The sequence below is a fragment of the Mirounga angustirostris genome, unplaced genomic scaffold (assembly GCF_029215605.1).
Source record: "Mirounga angustirostris isolate CCGP_5_RB_7025 unplaced genomic scaffold, mMirAng1.0.hap1 SCAF_6, whole genome shotgun sequence".
NCBI lineage: Eukaryota > Metazoa > Chordata > Mammalia > Carnivora > Phocidae > Mirounga > Mirounga angustirostris.
This window is the reverse complement of record NW_026991714.1, coordinates 59,581,475-59,598,613: the sequence shown is the minus strand read 5'-3', so window position 1 is coordinate 59,598,613 and position 17,139 is coordinate 59,581,475. Positions and strand designations below refer to the sequence as shown.

The 17,139-nt window shown below is 35.6% G+C and overlaps 1 protein-coding gene across 1 annotated transcript in view; it reads right to left on the bottom strand.

The window, feature by feature from the left end:
• Positions 1-17,139, bottom strand: part of FMN2 (formin 2) — a 375,766-nt gene that overhangs the window by 120,625 nt on the left and 238,002 nt on the right. Inside the window, exons 10-11 of the mRNA XM_064594391.1 lie at positions 16,441-16,500; positions 16,197-16,317 (exon numbers count right to left, since the gene is read on the bottom strand). Coding sequence (XP_064450461.1) covers positions 16,197-16,317; positions 16,441-16,500 — 181 coding nt within the window. The remainder of the gene's footprint in view (positions 1-16,196; positions 16,318-16,440; positions 16,501-17,139) is intronic.

Below are 17,139 nucleotides of genomic sequence, written 5' to 3'. Positions count from 1 at the left end.
GCTTACAAACATAAAATTAGCAAAAGATATTTAAAGCAAAGAAAACTGTTGGGGCTCAAATGTCTTGTCAGTTTGAATTTCCTAAATTCACAGAACAAAAGGAGGACGAGGTACATGAAGAACCATAAAAAAGAAACATATATGCAGGAGGAGAGAACAGAAGAAATGCTGAGAAAATTATTAAATATTTGAAATGTAGAGTGAGTTATTAAAATGCTTAACAACGTACCAGCTAGTCTCTCATTCAAAGGAACAGTAAGTGTTACAAAGAAATGGAATGAAGTTAAAAGATTTATTAGGGGATTTACAGGTTTTAAGTTTGGGGAAGTAGTAAAGTCTACTAAACATACCCCAAAAGCAAAAACAAAACAAGAGAGAGAGTAGTAACTCTGACTTAAGAATTTTAAACTATTCAAAGAATTCAAATTCAATTACAATTACAGTTGTAATCATCTCTAACATTCCCTGTTGGTTAAGAAGGAAATTTTATGGAAAATTACACTTAGGCCTCTTGCCAATCTTATGGATTGATAACTAGTATCTCCAGGTATCCTTTAATAGTCTATTAATGTAGATGAAGAAATGTAAAGTATTTTAATAAAATAGAGAAGCAACACATTAGAACATGAGCCCAAGCTTTGGAAGAGGGAGAACTAGATTTGAACTATTCTTTTTGTTTGTTTGTTTGTTAACATTTTTTATTTAAATTCAATTAATTAACATATAATGCATTATTGGTTTCAGAGGTGCAGGCCTGTGATTCATCAGTCTTATATAACACCCAGTGCTCATTACATCACATGCCTTCCTTAATGCCCATCACCCAGTTATCCCACCCCTCCCATCCCCCACCACTCCAGCAACCCTCCGTTTGTCTCCTGAGATTAAGAGTCTCTTATGGTTTGTCTCCCTCTCTGGTTTCGTCTTGTTTCATTTTTCCCTCCTTTCCCCTATGATCCTCTGTTTTGTTTCTCAAATTCCACATATCAGTGAGATCATATGATAATTGTCTTTCTCTGATTGCCTTATTTCAACTGTTCTTTCACTACCCATTACCTGAGAGACCTCGGACAGGTTCCCGAGTCTTGCTGACCTTAGTTACTTCATCTGCAACATGGAGATGGCAATGGTCACATCCAGCAGTTTAGCGCAAGGGTTAATGCACATGAGGAACACAGCACCTCTGGTAGTGCCTCGATATATGTTAACTCCCTCTGTTTTTACTTTTATTAATTAGAAAATTAATTAGAAACTTGTGTGAAGTTTTAAGTCTTCGAACCCAGCACCAGAATTTTAGATGTTCCTGATCATAGGGTTTACCAGAAGCCATGAGTTTCAAAAGACACACATACAAAGTTGTACACTTTGTGACACAGAAGAGCACACGTAGCACAGAAATGGGGTAGAGGTCTTTGAAGAATGAACCACAGGTCATGGGGATAACCGAGTTGACAAGTCAACTACTATCAGAACCAAACAAGACGTGGGGTGTTATTAACCATAGTGCTACTCAAACAGGCACACCACCTTTCTATTGTACTAGACATTGGTCAGAATCATCTATCCATTCTCTGTTCTGATTTTTTCTTCTCTGAGTTTTGGAAATGGATATAATCACCTGTGAGAGTGTCTACAAAGCAGCAAAGAAAGAACTAAATAAAGTGGGAAGATAGCCTAAAGAAATGTTAGCTGGAGAAGAGAACAGTATGTCTCTTAAGGATCTCCAAGAACTCTAAATCTCTTCTACTTATCTTTAGCTTTGAGAGCCATGAGAGAAACTTGTAGGACCACCTTAGAATAATTTAAATAGATAAATTAAAATTAAATAATAAAATAAGTAAACAGTATGTCTAGTTATTAAGATACTGTCTCTTAGCTCCCAAACTACATGTCTATACTGAGGTCTGGGACACTGGGGGTTCAGCAAACTACTTTCTCCTTTGCCAGCAGGCTTCCTGACAGATTTCCCCAAGAGCAGTGGATGGGGATTTGCTGCTCCCTTGAGCACCATCCCCAGACTCTTTTCCTCTCCCCACATCAGCAGGTGGTTCCAGGTCCTGGCTTGTTTTCATAGGCCCAATCCAGCATCATTGCACCCCTTGAAAGTACCAGTGCAGCCAGGCAGAACCCCTCCTCTAAGGTCCCCAATCCTAGCTATGTGGAGTCTCACCAGTCCCAGCTATGTGGAGCTCCTTCTCTCCAAACTCCTTAGTCCCAGCTCTGTCAGAACCACTGAGCTCCCGATTTCAGTTCTGAGGGGTCCTTCTCCCTGTCCTCTTCAATCCAGCTCTGTGGGACTCCTCCTCTGAGTGCTCAGTCACAGTTCTGCAGGGTCCCCCATCCAAACTACTCAGGTACTCTTTGTCCAGGCCATACCCTCTTAGAGATCAGAGATCTAGGGCCCAGCCCCTCAGAGCGCTCTCCTGGAATCTCTACGTTCTTTGATAACCTCAACTTCTTCACTTGGTTCCCCAAGGAATGATAGCTGCTTCCAATATTTACCTGAGCATTCCTTTTTTTCTTTTTCTGTCCTCTAACATGTGCTAACCTAATTCTCCATATTAAATTAATTCTATTAAATAGTAAATGTGGTTTCCGCTTTTCTGACTTCACTCAGAACTAATAGAAGCAGTAAACCAAAATGAATGGATTATCTTTCTCTGTGTACTCACAGCTTTCTGGGACTAGTACTTAATTTTGTTTTTATTAATTGCTTATACATAATGTCTGTCTGAATTGTTCACCAGAAGATATGCCAGTTTTTCAGATTAATATTTCCCCCCAAAATGTTATATATTAGTACAATTCATCTGCAAACATATATTTAAAGTCATTTAAAACATAGCTAGTTCTTTTAATTAAATTTCATATGTTCTTTAATTGTGTTTACCTTTGAATTTGCTAAGCTATATAATTTCTTCATAAAGAATAAAAAAGGCTGAGTAATCACACATTTTAAATTAGTGGGGCCCAAGATGATTGAATTTCAACTCTAATTCAAACATATTCCTGGGTGGCTGCCTATTTTTATTTCCTCTTACATAAAATTATGAAGCATGTTATACTATAGAGGAGCATACATAGCATGTACTTAACATTTACTCAATTTCCAACTTAAGAAACAGAACTTGCAACTGATTAATCACTAAATGCTACCCCCAAAACTAATAATACACTCTATGTTAACTAAATGGAATTTAAATAAAAAATTAAAAAAAAAAAAAAAGAAACAGAACTTAATCAATACTTCGCAAGAGTCCCATGGCTCCCTACATTCTGCCCTTGGCCCCAGAGACAACCACTACCTTCAAGTTTTCCAAATAAAGCACGTCAATTTATGTTGCCATAATCAGTGTAAAGGAGTTCTCATTAATCCACATCTTTGCCAATATTTCACATTCTCTGACTTTCTGTATATTTGAAAAGGATACTACTCTGTATCCTGAGATGAGATTCTAGGTGTAATTTAAGAAGTTCTTGACACTTACACTCTCACATTTAACATGCTGTCATGCATCTCTGCAAATTTCCATTTATGTAGCTATTAGTGTACCTTTACCAATGTTCTCCTATAGGACAAGTTCATCCAGACAGCTTCTGGAAGAGAAATCATTTTAGCTGAGTACAGAAGAAGGAGGAGGAGTTTGCTAATTTTAAGTAAAAACAAAACAAAACAAAACAAAACAAAAAAACAACTGCAGAACCTCAGTCACAGAGAATGAAACATTCACATGGAGACTATTGTAAATGATTTTACTCCCACAGTGAGCACATACTACATATGGAAGACTACGCTTTCGTGTGATAATTGGCCTATACTGGGTCCCTGTGCAAAAGGGCATCTTGGGCGCCTGGGTGGCTCAGTTGGTTAAGCGACTGCCTTTGGCTCAGGTCATGATCCTGGAGTCCCGGGATCGAGTCCCACATCGGGCTCCCTGCTCAGCAGGGAGTCTGCTTCTCTCTCTGACCCTCCCCCCTCTCATGCTCTCTCTCTCTCTATCTCATTCTCTCTCTCAAATAAACAAATAAAATCTTTAAAAAAAAAGGGCATCTTACTTCATTGAATTAATCTAAGTGGGCTGTTGCACAAAAAGAAAAACATTTTTGTAAAATACACTTTGTAACACAATCACGGATAATTTATAAAATTAAATGTATCTTAACTCAAAATGTCAGAGAACTAATCACCTTTAATTAGCTGTGGTTTTCTCAAGGCAGTTGGCTCAGAAAAGCAAGTGATTAGTGAAAATGAGGAAGTACAACCTTACTAGTTTTTTCTAATATGAATAAATGGCATCAAATCTTAGAATTGAATGACTGATGACTTTATTTTCGTCTCATTAACTCTCCCTTCCACTAGCAAAATTACCACTGAAAATAATGGAGGCTCAAGAGATTTACAGCATGAAAAGTCTAAAAATCTTGAAAACTGTTTATTTGAATTGAGTGCATCTGCATATTAATATGGGGGAGGGAAGGGGAAATGAGAAAAGAAAGATACGTGAAGCTTACTAACTTTGGAAAAAATATCAAAAATGAATACATTTCTTTCAAAGCTTTTGCCAAGAAATGTAAACATCTCAAACAGCAAAACATTATAGCAAACTGCAGAGTGTGACTGAAAGGAGATTAGGGAGTGATACCACTACTTTACATCACCCTCACTGCCCCTAACAACTAGAAAGATCTGTTAGTTTCTCTCCATCTTCTCTGTACCATCTTTGGTTAAAACCACCATCATCTTTTATTTGAGCCCCTTCGTAACTGGTCTCCCCAGTTCTGTGCCTGCCAGAGCAATATTTTCACAACATAAATCATATCACTCTAATTCCATAAGTAGGATCTTTAAGGGGCTGGATATTGCATTTGGAATAAAATGTAAATTTATAAAGCATACAAACTTGTTACACTATACATGATTGGAAAACTTTCTCTCTCATGTCATGCTCACTGTGTTCTGAGAATACAGGGGCTTTTAGACTTTCCTCTCCCTGAAATTCTTCTCTGCCCCTCCTCATTCTCCTTCCCATCTACTCCAGGTACACACATACTCCTCATCCATTTCCAGTGTCTCTGCCCAGCGGGCCTATGTTGGCTTTTGTGATCTAGTTGCTACATATCTCTACGGTTTTATCACTTTCTACTTCCCCTGCACTAAGCCTGTATTTAAGTCACATAGGATTGTTTACAATTCCAAGAACGTACTCATCTCATGCCATGGAACTGGGCAATTTGCCTCTTCAAATTTCCTTCCATAAATTTTTCACCTGTAAAGTATTCCTAAGTCATGACTCATTCTAACAGCAATTCCTAACTCAAGCCTTCCCTAACAAATTAGGGAAGTGGACGGCTTACCTTCCACACTGCTTTCTGTATCTATTTGTCAACATCATTGCAATACTATGGGGTAATGACCTGTGTTTGGCTTCTTGATTACAGATACATTCTTGAAATATAACCACCAATTAATTATTCATCTTTTGTCTCTAGGAATTGAGCAAAGTATCTTCAATAAAAGTTCTGAGTTCAGCTGCATTTGAGAACACTTATTTGGATAAACTTTGTCGACTTAAGCAGACCAGGCTCAGTATTTTATAGACATGCTTGATACATATAAAATTCCAACAAGGAAAATTACACAGTAAAAACACAGCTCTACTGTTTCAGATGAGGATATTAGGATAATGAAAATTTGATAGATTACTTGTAAAAAAAATTTACATTACATGAGACGGATACACATAATATAACAGAAGAGAAGGTCATATAGAAATGCCATATAAAAAGAGAAACAGATTGCTCAACAACTACTGTGGGATTCTATTGGTATCCCTTCCACTCTTTCATCTGCTATGCTAAAGCACACTATAATTTGAAAGATTCCAGTTCTCACCTATTTCTAATTAAAATATACCTTAGTAATTTTAAAATCATATTTCTCATACTAAGGGTGCTCTTGACTTTTAGTAGGAATAACAATTCTAGATGTAATAGGAAAATCTGGGTGGGTGATGGAAAGCGTGCTGAAATGAATGTGTGAAATTGGGTATCTGCTGCTGACTCACTTGGAGCTCTGATCTTAGCCAGGTCACAACAGGATTGTGGGCTTTTCATGCTCCTTGCATATTTTTTTACTTCATTCTTGATGTAATCTCTTCAAGTTCTGAAGGACTTTAACAAATCCAAACTAAGTCATAGACTACTTTCCACCTCTATTCACTCCTCCTGTGTTCCCTTCTGTAATAGGTTTGCATCCATCCAGGTATATAAGATAGAAATTAAAGTCATTTTGTATCTCTTTTTTCTTTACCTTGTATATATCAGTGCGATTACAGAATCTTGTTCCAGTGTATCTCGGAAAACTCCCATAACCTTTTCTCCTCTTCATTCCAACCACAAGGAACTTAGCTTATGCCCTCAACATCTATGACTAGCTAGCTAGGTCTCCTGCTTCTGGTCTCCCCTGTAAACCATCATTCACAAAATCTTCATGGCGGGCTTTCAAAGATGCATGTCCAAGTGTGTTGCATCCTTGCCTAAAAGCATTCCCATGTCTAAGCAACAATCACAGAATCAAGTCCAAACTCCTCAGTCAGTCCTTAAGACCCTTCTCAAGGGTGCCTAGACATCCTCCAATTGCACACCCCTGAGCACCCTATACTCTAGTTTTATCAGATTTTACCATCCATTTCTTTACTTTATTGGTTCACTTACTTACTGAGTCCAGATCATGTCAGGCATGTACTAAGAGCTAAGGGCAGTCAATGTCAAATCTTCCCTGAAGGGTTCCATTCGGAAAAACCTTAACAGGGGCAACATTAGCGTTGATGTTAAGAGGATGAGCTCTGGATTGGGTTCCCCAGGTTCAAATCCAGTCCCCTTTGCAGGGTATTTAATATCTCTAACTTGTAGTTACCAATTCACTAAAGAGAAGATTAATGATAATATTATCATCATAAGGATTAAATTATGTTAATATATGTAAAACACTGACACAGAGTAGGCACAGCAAGCTACCTTGAAAGGCATATAAAAATTACTGGTTGGGGGGCTTTATCAAACCATATATATGCACAATTCTGACCATACTTACGAATTCTGTTGCAGTAAGCCAACTCAGGTATGAATATTTTTTGTCCCTCAGACGTAAACCTGATATAAATTAAGAAATGCCTGGCCCCATGGGTCAATAGATAATCAAAGCCAAAAAAGTGGCAAGACTGGTGACTTTGCTCATGCTCTTTCCCACTGTTGAAATTTTATTTTTCTTTCTCCTGGAGAAAATTTTACTGATATTTCAAAGTCTGATTTAAATATAATTCTCCAATTATATATATATATTTAATTCTATGTTTCTATAGTATCTTCTTTATATAACTAAATGTTTGTTATACCACATAGTGGTTATTCATATAATCATTGGCCCTCTTATTAATACTTATTAATACTTACTACTTATTAATACATACTATGAACTATGAGGGGTCTATTTTTTATTTGTACTTTCTATTAATTTAATAAACATTTGTTGAATGATAATTAAGGTATTAGACTATAATAGCTCCAAGATTCCTTACAATCTAAATCTAATAAATTATTAAGAATCTGAAAAAAAAGTTCATGGCTTCTGATCCAGTAATTATAATTCTAGGAATCTATGTTAAGGAAATAATCAGAGATATAGTAAAAGCACTATGAATAAAGATGGTCAACATATTTCTTAAGAGTAGAGAAAATTGGGAAAAGTCTAATTTCTTTCTTACAAGAATCAAATTACTCAGTAAATTATGGCACAATCATAAGGAGGATTATTATGAAATCATCTGAAATGGTTTTTGAATTGTATTAAATGGCATGGAAAAATGCTCACGTTATAATTTTCAGTGGGAAAAAACATGTAAGTTATACAAGTGAATACAGATGTCCAGTCAAATGGAATGATGAATTCATAGGCTGAGCCTTCCTTCTGCTGAAAACACATAGCAATAAATGAAAACATAAAAAGAGAAAAGCAAACAACACAGTATGCTTTAAAAAACGTTAATATCTCCTTGGACCAGAAATTTTAGAGTAGCCCAAGTTAATAAGCAGTGCTGAAGCAAGAGGTCAGTGGAGCGTGCATGTAGAGAAGAAGGTAAAGAGCTTGGCTTATGTAGAGCCTGGTGAAGGGAGAGTTCACACAGCTGGAAATGGAACCAGTCTCACTATTAGAAACCCAGAGCTCTGACTGAGCTCCCCAGGTCATGAAAAGAGGATGAAAACAGCTACAGTCCACATGTAGCTATGTGACTGGGGCAGCAAGCCTAGGCAGACACAGCTTTCCAGGCAGCCCTGAGCTAAGTCAGTCACTAGTTTGATACTGAATCTGTAATAAGCCTCATATGTACATGTATGTACATTTATGTAGGCACAGGGCAGGAGTCCCAGGCTGCCAACAGAAGCTTTGGTTCTGGCCTGGGGGGCCAAAACAGGCCTTGTCAAAGCAATTGAAAAAATCAAGAGAATGAAGGATTTGGGTGGTCAGGAGAAGGGAGAGAGCAAGGGACTGACAGACTGATAGGCAGTTTCTGTCAAAGCCTCAGCTTGCAACACAGAAGCAATCATAGACAATACATACATAATTGTGTGTGTATGGCTATGTCCCAGCTGAACTTGACTTACAAAAAGAGGGCTCAATTAACACACAGGCTGTAATTTTCTGACACTTGTTTTAAATCAACATTCCAATACCAAAATGAAACTAATGAATAGAAAGATAGCTTATAGGGGCGCCTGGGTGGCTCAGTCGTTAAGCATCTGCCTTCGGCTCAGGTCAGGATCCCAGGGTCCTGGGATCAAGCCCCGCCTCGGGCTCCCTGCTCAGCGGGAGGCCTGCTTCTCCCTCTCTCACTCCCCCTGCTTGTGTTCCCTCTCTCACTGTGTCTCTCTCTGTCAAATAAATAAATAAAATCTTTAAAAAAAAAAAAAAAGAAAGATAGCTTATAACTATTAACAAATGAAAGATGGATTCATTTTGGATGAAACAAAAACTATAGAAAATCCAAAAAGGTCTTCAATATATTTTTATAAACCTCAAAGAGATAAAGGAAAGATAATATCTAAAATAAGAACAAGAAATTACTTTAAAGGTAAAAATACATGCGATAAAAATCATATTAGAAAACTTGGAAACAAAAATATTATCATGACTAGTTATACTGATAATACAAACATCAGATTGGACAGAGCCAAAAAGAGACTTAACGAACTAGAAGACAATGTTGAGGAATGCACGAAGATTATAGCAAAAAAGGTGGTGGTGGATTTTTAAAATATGAAAGAGAAGTTAGGAGACAGAGAGAGTGAGACTAAAGTGGCTCCAATGTACATCTAAAAAGAGTTTCAGGTAAAGGAAAGAAAAGTGATAAACACTGAACAGATAATTGTTGAGAATTACGAAGACATTAAGGAAAACATCAGTCTTCAAGTTGAAAGTTTTCACTAAGTACAGAGCAAGACAATGAATGAATGAATGAATGAATGAATGAATGAATGAATGAATTCATAATGTGCATATTAAAGCAAAGCAAAAGCAGAATAAGAATAATGAGAGAATATAAATGTGAATTAATCAAATGACCCAACTATAGGGGCGCCTGGGTGACTCGGTCGTCAAGCGTCTGCCTTCGGCTCCAGGGTCCTGGGATCAAGCCCCACATCGGGCTCCCTGCTCTGCTGGGAGTCAGCTTCTCCCTCTCCCACTCCCCCTGCTTGTGTTCCCTCTCTCCCTGTCAAATAAATAAATAAAATCTTTAAAAAATAAATAATTTTGTGTGTGTGTGTGGTTTAGGTTTTATTTCATCATCATAAACTGAACTCTGCAATCCAGCTAGACCTGGGGATAAATAAATAAATGACCCAACTATAAAGCAGAAAATGTAACAATTACATGTGTCATGGCTCCAGTGGTATAATTTGTGCATACACAAGCAATACACACCCACACCAGATAAAAATATACCAAATATTATTGTTATTTATCATTGGACTGTAGAATCACAAATAAACACAATTTTTTTCTCCACATTTTTCAGTGCTGTTTGATGTTCCTATGCTGAACTGAGACTCATTTTAAAAATCATAGTAAAATGTTACGTTTTAAAGAGCTACTGGTTTCATTTGAATTGAGTTCATAATATCATTTTTCCCTCAAACAAAAAAAAATCAGAAATTTACAATTGTAAATAAAATTGCCATGCACAAATATATGTCAATACAGACAATTTTAAAGACTGGGTTCTCCTGTATATCTCTGAACACAGACATGACTTCAATTTGAAGATATAGTTCATGAATTTTAAACATTTTCAAGTCTCTTATTGAAGGTGGGGGGAGGGGAGGAGGATACAGAAATAATTTGCATGAGAACATTCTTGTCCAGTTCCGGTAACTTAATTACTCAATGCCCCGTACATGTTGAGTTGATTTAAGTCATGTGGCAATTGCTACAATTGCTAACTAAGAAAGGCACTGGAACAGAAGTCGTCATTTGGCATGACTGCATCAAGAAACACTGCTGACAGCCAGAAGAGATCAAAAACAGATCAGGTTGCTTAACAAACTACATGTCACTGAGCTAAGAAAGCCAGGGGAGCACCCTGAGGAGCTGTGGAAATCTTGGGAACAACTGTAGAAACCAAACCTAGTGGATGTTCTTATAAAATGCTAAAATGAGACTCAGTTGTTTTATTACAATGCGTGAGCCATAACACATTATTTCCCAGTCTTTCCTTAGAAATAAATCAAGTCTTGAAGCAGAAAAAAAGAAGTGATAGAGGCAGAAGATGAGTAACTTAATGGGTATAGTTTATTTTTTATCAAACTAATCATACCATTTATTCTATTTTTTTCCTTATTATGAATAGCCAATACTTATTGGATATTTACTATATGGAAAGTATTGAGATAAACTCTTTATACACATCATCTCTCATTTTCTGAACTTTCTTAAAACAACTTGCTTCTGGAAAAAAAAGAAGAAAGTGAACAGGCTATCTGAATCTTCCTAAATGAGTTACCTAATTTGGTCACTTAGAAGGAATCATTTTTAATAAGTTATTTATCAAAGTAGACATTATTTTAAATTATATCAAAAGTAACATAATTCAATAGTCTTCAATTTGATTCCCATTCAGTCAAATCAATGTACATATCTAATTATATCTATCTCATTCCAAAAAGGGACACAAGACAATTTTACTTTAGGCCTTGTTGATATGAAATGCTACAGTCATGCTAAAACTTTCCCAGAAAATGAATTTAAATTTCAGCACATAAGATTTCCTTCCTTGTGTTACAAAATATCTTGTTTTCAATGGAAAAACTCAAATTTCGGAAAAGCAAAACGTAACACATATGATTAAATTATGATTTTTTTGTCAGTGTTTAAAGGATACCTCAGAGTTTGACAGCCTTGTAAATTGCTCTTCAAGCTAGTCTTGTTTTATAAGAACAGAAATATATAATTATATTAGTTCATAAACTATAGTTTCATTTCCCTACTTTCTTTGTAAGCTCCTTAGAGGCAAATGCCATGCTTCTATTTCTAACATGGCACTAGGCTTGCATTTCTTAAACTATGTTCCACTGACTAGAGAAACTATCAGATACTCTGTGAAAAAGTACTCTGTCATCAAATAAATTAGGGAAATACTAACACATTTCAGAGAACACTGTGAATTCCCTTTAAATTTATCTTATCCCAGCTGTTCTTATGTTCATTTGGTCATGAAACTTTCCATTTCTAGAGCAGCAAATTGTAACAATCCATAGACAAATGAGAAAATCCTGGGCGAGCAAATGCCATTGGTACTAGTTGAGGGAAGAGGCTTTTAGAGAAATTTGTCTTATCCCAATGGGAAGTATAAATTGTGAGGCTTAAAATCATCACCTTCTCACCCCTCTGAGGTACTAAAAATTGCCAAGATGCCCCCTCAACGTTTAATGTGTGTAGTTAACCACATTGCTTAAGAAGATAGATGTGCATGAGGAAACATTACCCAGGGCACTGGTCAATTGTCCTTTTCAAAACCACGATCTGGTGTGTGCTCCTTCCCTTGTTTCAGCTCTAAGACTTGTGAGAACTTGGCATTTTCATGACTACATGTATATTTAATAACTGTAATAAGAAACTATGTAGATATGAAAAATAAATGAAGTAACATTCCAAGTGATGCACCAACCAAAGCAAACAGAAATCCCCTGGTGATAAGATTACCATTGCACTCATTTATTAAATTACCTACAACCTACAAAATCCTCTGCAAGACCAAATTGTTGAAGTGTGAAGTATTTTCCAGATATTCCAGAAATGCCCCCAGCACCACATCAAAGAGACAGAGACAGAGAAAAAATGCAGAATTTCATAAGCAAACCAAGATACCTGGCAAATTTTGAAGTATAATACATACTACACATGAATGGTTAAGTTTCCTATTATTTTAAGAAATCATACTTAAATACATAGTATCATAGTATTATATAAATGTAACATAGTTTTATGTACTTTTTTTTTTTTTTTTGCAAAAAGGCAGTCATTCTTGGGCTCAATCAATGGGCACCCTTACTTGAGGCTCTAAGGGAGAACATTTAAGTGACAGAATTTCACCCCTCCTTGGCAGTGATGATTGTATCTATGGTTTCCACAGCACCTTGCAAATGCCTGACATGCACCAGGACTATAAATAAATGTTATGGAGCATTTAGAAAATCAAACTATAGAAAATAGATAGAAAATCAAACTATATAATGTTGCTCTGTTGATTTAAATCCATATAAAAGCATCTGTGATGAGACTATAACAGCTCCATAAATTTGATTACAGGTCAAAATCTTTGGATAAATATTTCAAAACTGGGATACAATCTCTTAAAAAGTGATATCATATTTGATTTATAGAAAGAGGTAACCAACCCTCTTCTCATCTAGTAATACAACATCAAATGAAAATCTCACATAAATTTATTTATTCCCTATCTGTGCTTAACAGACTTAGCAAGAGATTGAAAGAGACAGCTGAGGTGTTCTCAGCTCTGCAACAAGAACCCTCATGATCATAAAGGGAATAAAGAGATTTTACATTCAAAATGAAAAAAAATTGTAAATTTTCTGTGTAAATGTGACTTTTCACTTAAAATCTCTTTATCTTAAAAATTATCATTGAAGTGTAATTGACATATAAGATTATTTTAGTTTTAGGTGTAAAATATAATGATTCAACATTTGTATACATTGTGAAATGATCACCACAATAAGTCTAGTTAACATCTGTCACCACACAATTTTCTTTCCTTGTGATGGGAACTTATTTTTATGATCTATTTATTTATTTTTGAGAGATAGAGAGTGTGTGGTGGGGAAGGGCAGAGGGAGAGGGAGAGAGAGTCCTAAGCAGACTTTGTGCTGAGTGCGGAGCTTGACACAGGGCTCGATCTCATAACCATGAGATCACCCAGGCACTCCAACTGTGATAGGAACTCTTAAGACTTCTTTTCTTAGCATCTTTCAAATTTGTAATATTACTGACTAAAGTCACCATGCTATACATTACATTATATCCTCATGACACATTTATTTCATAATTGGAAGTTTGTACCTCTTGATCCCCTTCACCCATTTTGCCTACCAATTTGTTCTTTGTATCTATGAGCTTTGTTTTGTTTTCTGATTTTTTTTTTTAGGTTTTCTTTTTCTGTCAGGCTTATTTCACTGAACAAAATACACTCAAAGTCCATCCATGTTGTTGCAAATAAGATTTCATCCTTCTTTACGGCTGAGTCATATTCCTGTGTGTGTTTATGTGTGTGTGTGTACATATATATACACATGCATACCACATCTTTATCCATTCATCTATTGATGGACACTTCTGCTACTTCCATGTCTTAGCTATTATAAATGATGCTGCAATGAACAGAGGGGTGCAGATAGCTTTTCAAATTAGTGTTTTCATTCTCTTCAGATAAATGCCCAGAAGTAGAACGGCTGAACTCAATGACGGTTATATTTTTAACTTTTTGAGGAAACTCCATTCTGTTTTCCATAGTAGCTGCATCAATTTACACCACCACCAACAGTGTAAGTGGATTCCTTTTTCTCCACATCCTCGCCAACACTTGTTGCTTCTTATTCTTTTGAAACTAACCATTCCAACAGGTGTGAAGTGATATCTCATTGTAGTTTTAATTGGCATTTCCCTGATGGTTAGTGATGTTGAGTATCTTTTCATGTGCCTTGTGGCCATCTGTACATCTTCTTCGGGAAAATGTCTATTCAGATCCTCTGCCCATTTTTCAATTGGGTTGTTTGTGTTTTTGTTATTAAGTTGTATGAGTGCTTTATATATTTTCAATATTAACCCCTTATTGGATTTATCCCTTGCAAATATCTTCTCCCATTCAGTAAGGACCTTGTCCTATTATTGACAGTTTCCTTTGCTGGGCAGAAGCTTTTTAGTTTGATGTAGTCCCATTTGTTTCTTTGCTTCTGTTGCCACTGCTTTTGGAGTCAGATCCAAAAAAAATATCACCAAGACTGATATCAAGGAGCTTACTGCCTGTTTTCTTCTAGGAGTTTTATGGTTTCTGGTCTTACAGTTAGGTCCTTAACCTAATTTGAGTTAATTTTTGGGTATGGGGTAAGATACTATTCAGTTTTGGTTTTATTGCATTTGGATGTCCAGTTTTCCCAAACCTCATTTATTGAAAGAGACTGTCCTTTCCCCATTGTATATTCTTGCCTCTTTTGTCATAAATTGACCGTATATGTATGGGCTTATTTCTGGGCTTTCTATTCTGTTCAGTTGATCCATGCGTCTGTTTTTATGCCAATGCTATACTGTTCTGATTACTATTGCTTTGTAATATAGCTTGAAATCAGAGAGTGTGATGCCTCCAGCTTTATTCTTCTTTCTCAAAATTATTTTGGCTATTTGGGATCTTTTGTGGTTCCTATATAAATTTTAGGATCATTTGTTCTAATTCTGTGAAAGATGACATTGGAATTTTCATAGGAATTGCACTGAATGTATAGATTGCTTTGGGTAAAAAAGACATTTTTAACAATATTAAATCTTCCAAACAATGAGCATGGAATAGCTCTCCATTTATTTGTATATTCTTCAATTTCTTTCACCAATATGTCTTATAGGTTTTAGTGTATACATCTTGCACTTCCTTGGTTAAATTTATTCCTAGGTATTTTATTCTTTTTGATGCAATTGTAAAAATGAGTTTGCTTCCTTAATTTCTCCTTCGGATAGTCTGTTGTTGGTGCATAAAAATGCAATAGATTTTTGTATATTGATTTTGTACCTGAAACTTAATTTACTAGTTCTAATAATTTTTGGTGGAGTCTTTAGGGTTTTCTATATACAAAATGTTATCCTCTGCAAATACTAATAGTTTTACTCCTTCTATTAGAATTTGGATGGCTTTTATTTTAAATTTTTTTTTTAAAAAAAGTGAGAAAGGGAGAGAGGCAGAGGAAGGGGAGAGGGAGAGAGAGAGTCTTAAGCAGGCTCCCTGCTGAGTGCAGAGCCTGACCCTAGGCTCAATCTCACAACCCTGGGATCATGAGCTGAGATGAAATCAAGAGACACTTAACTGACTGAGCCACCCAAGTGCCCTTTAAATGTTACTTTTAATTTAGAAATCTGAAGAATTTCAGACTCATTTCAAAATGATTTGATACAAGGCTTCTCAGCTAACAATAAAATGTTATACATGCATGTGTTTTTTGACCAACTATGTGAAAGAAGATTTTTGTTGCCAGGAAAGTTCATAAGCCACAACATCTTGTGCAAGTATACCAAGGGGGGATAGGAAGGAACTATTTCTCTTTTAACAATAACATGAAAAATATACAAGTGTCCTTGGCTATCAAGTGAAAACAAGATGATCAAATTTGCTCCTGGTGAAAGGGATTGCTATTCAAATAACCAATATACTACTCAATAGCTAAATGTCTAATATACATAACTTTTTAAACAACAAAATAATAAGATTATTGGTAAAATTTTTCTTTTACCACACTAAAAAAATGTAGTTTTACAAAGCCATTAAGATTTACTTTCTTAAAAAAACATTGAAAAGTCTGTGTTTTTCTCCTTAAAAAAGCATTCGGTAATACAAACATGATCCTTTAAGATTATAAGTTACCTTTCAGGTCTTTCTTTAGTTTTCTGAGATCTTTTTGAAAATCTTCAAACTTCATCTGTGAGGCCTGAAAAAGGTCCTGGGGTTCTGGCAGTGGAAAAACACACTGTTCTTTTCCAGCATCCTAATTAGCAAGAAACACATAATTTTAAAACAAACCAACATTAATATAAATAAAGATACAACAACAATGGCAATGGCAAAACAACAAATAACAAAATCAAACTATATGTAAAAACTGTCTTACCTCATCAAAATTTCGAAGATAATAGGAAACAATATATGACAAAAGGCTTCTGCTATTGTCCTAGGCAGAAAGACCAAAGTAAAAATATATTTTTTTAAATATTAAATATGCAGTGTCAAGTAAAATAAATTCCAGTAAATCAATATATAAATGAGAACATTTAGAATAAAATGTGAGATCCTACATTTCAAAGTACTTCGGCCACTGCATCAAAGGAGTTTAATGGCACAGAAGATCCTGTTTTTCCCAATGTTCTAATCTAAGCTCCAAGTAGAAGCACAACTGTTCTAGGATGGAGTCTCAACTCCATACTATACTTCCATATACTTTGCTGCTTTTGCCCTCCTCGATCAGAAAATTAGTTCATTAATTGTCATGTTTTATCATTAAAAGGTATAACTACTACTTTAGCTGAAATAACTCAATCTTGCCAGCATTTATTTCTATACCATTTCTGGACCAGCAGGTATCATTCCAACAGTAAGACTGATTGAAATTTGTTAGTATAGGGATCAGGAAAATAAAGTTAAGTATTATTTTAAGTAAGCAGGGGCTTTAAAAACGCAAATACGTATTATAAATTGCTATGTCAGCAACTGAGATTGAGGAATTAATGTCCTCACAGCTATAAATAATGCAATGTATGTATTTCTATAGGAAAAAAAAATGTAGGATTGTTCCTATTCTAATGGTTTTCGA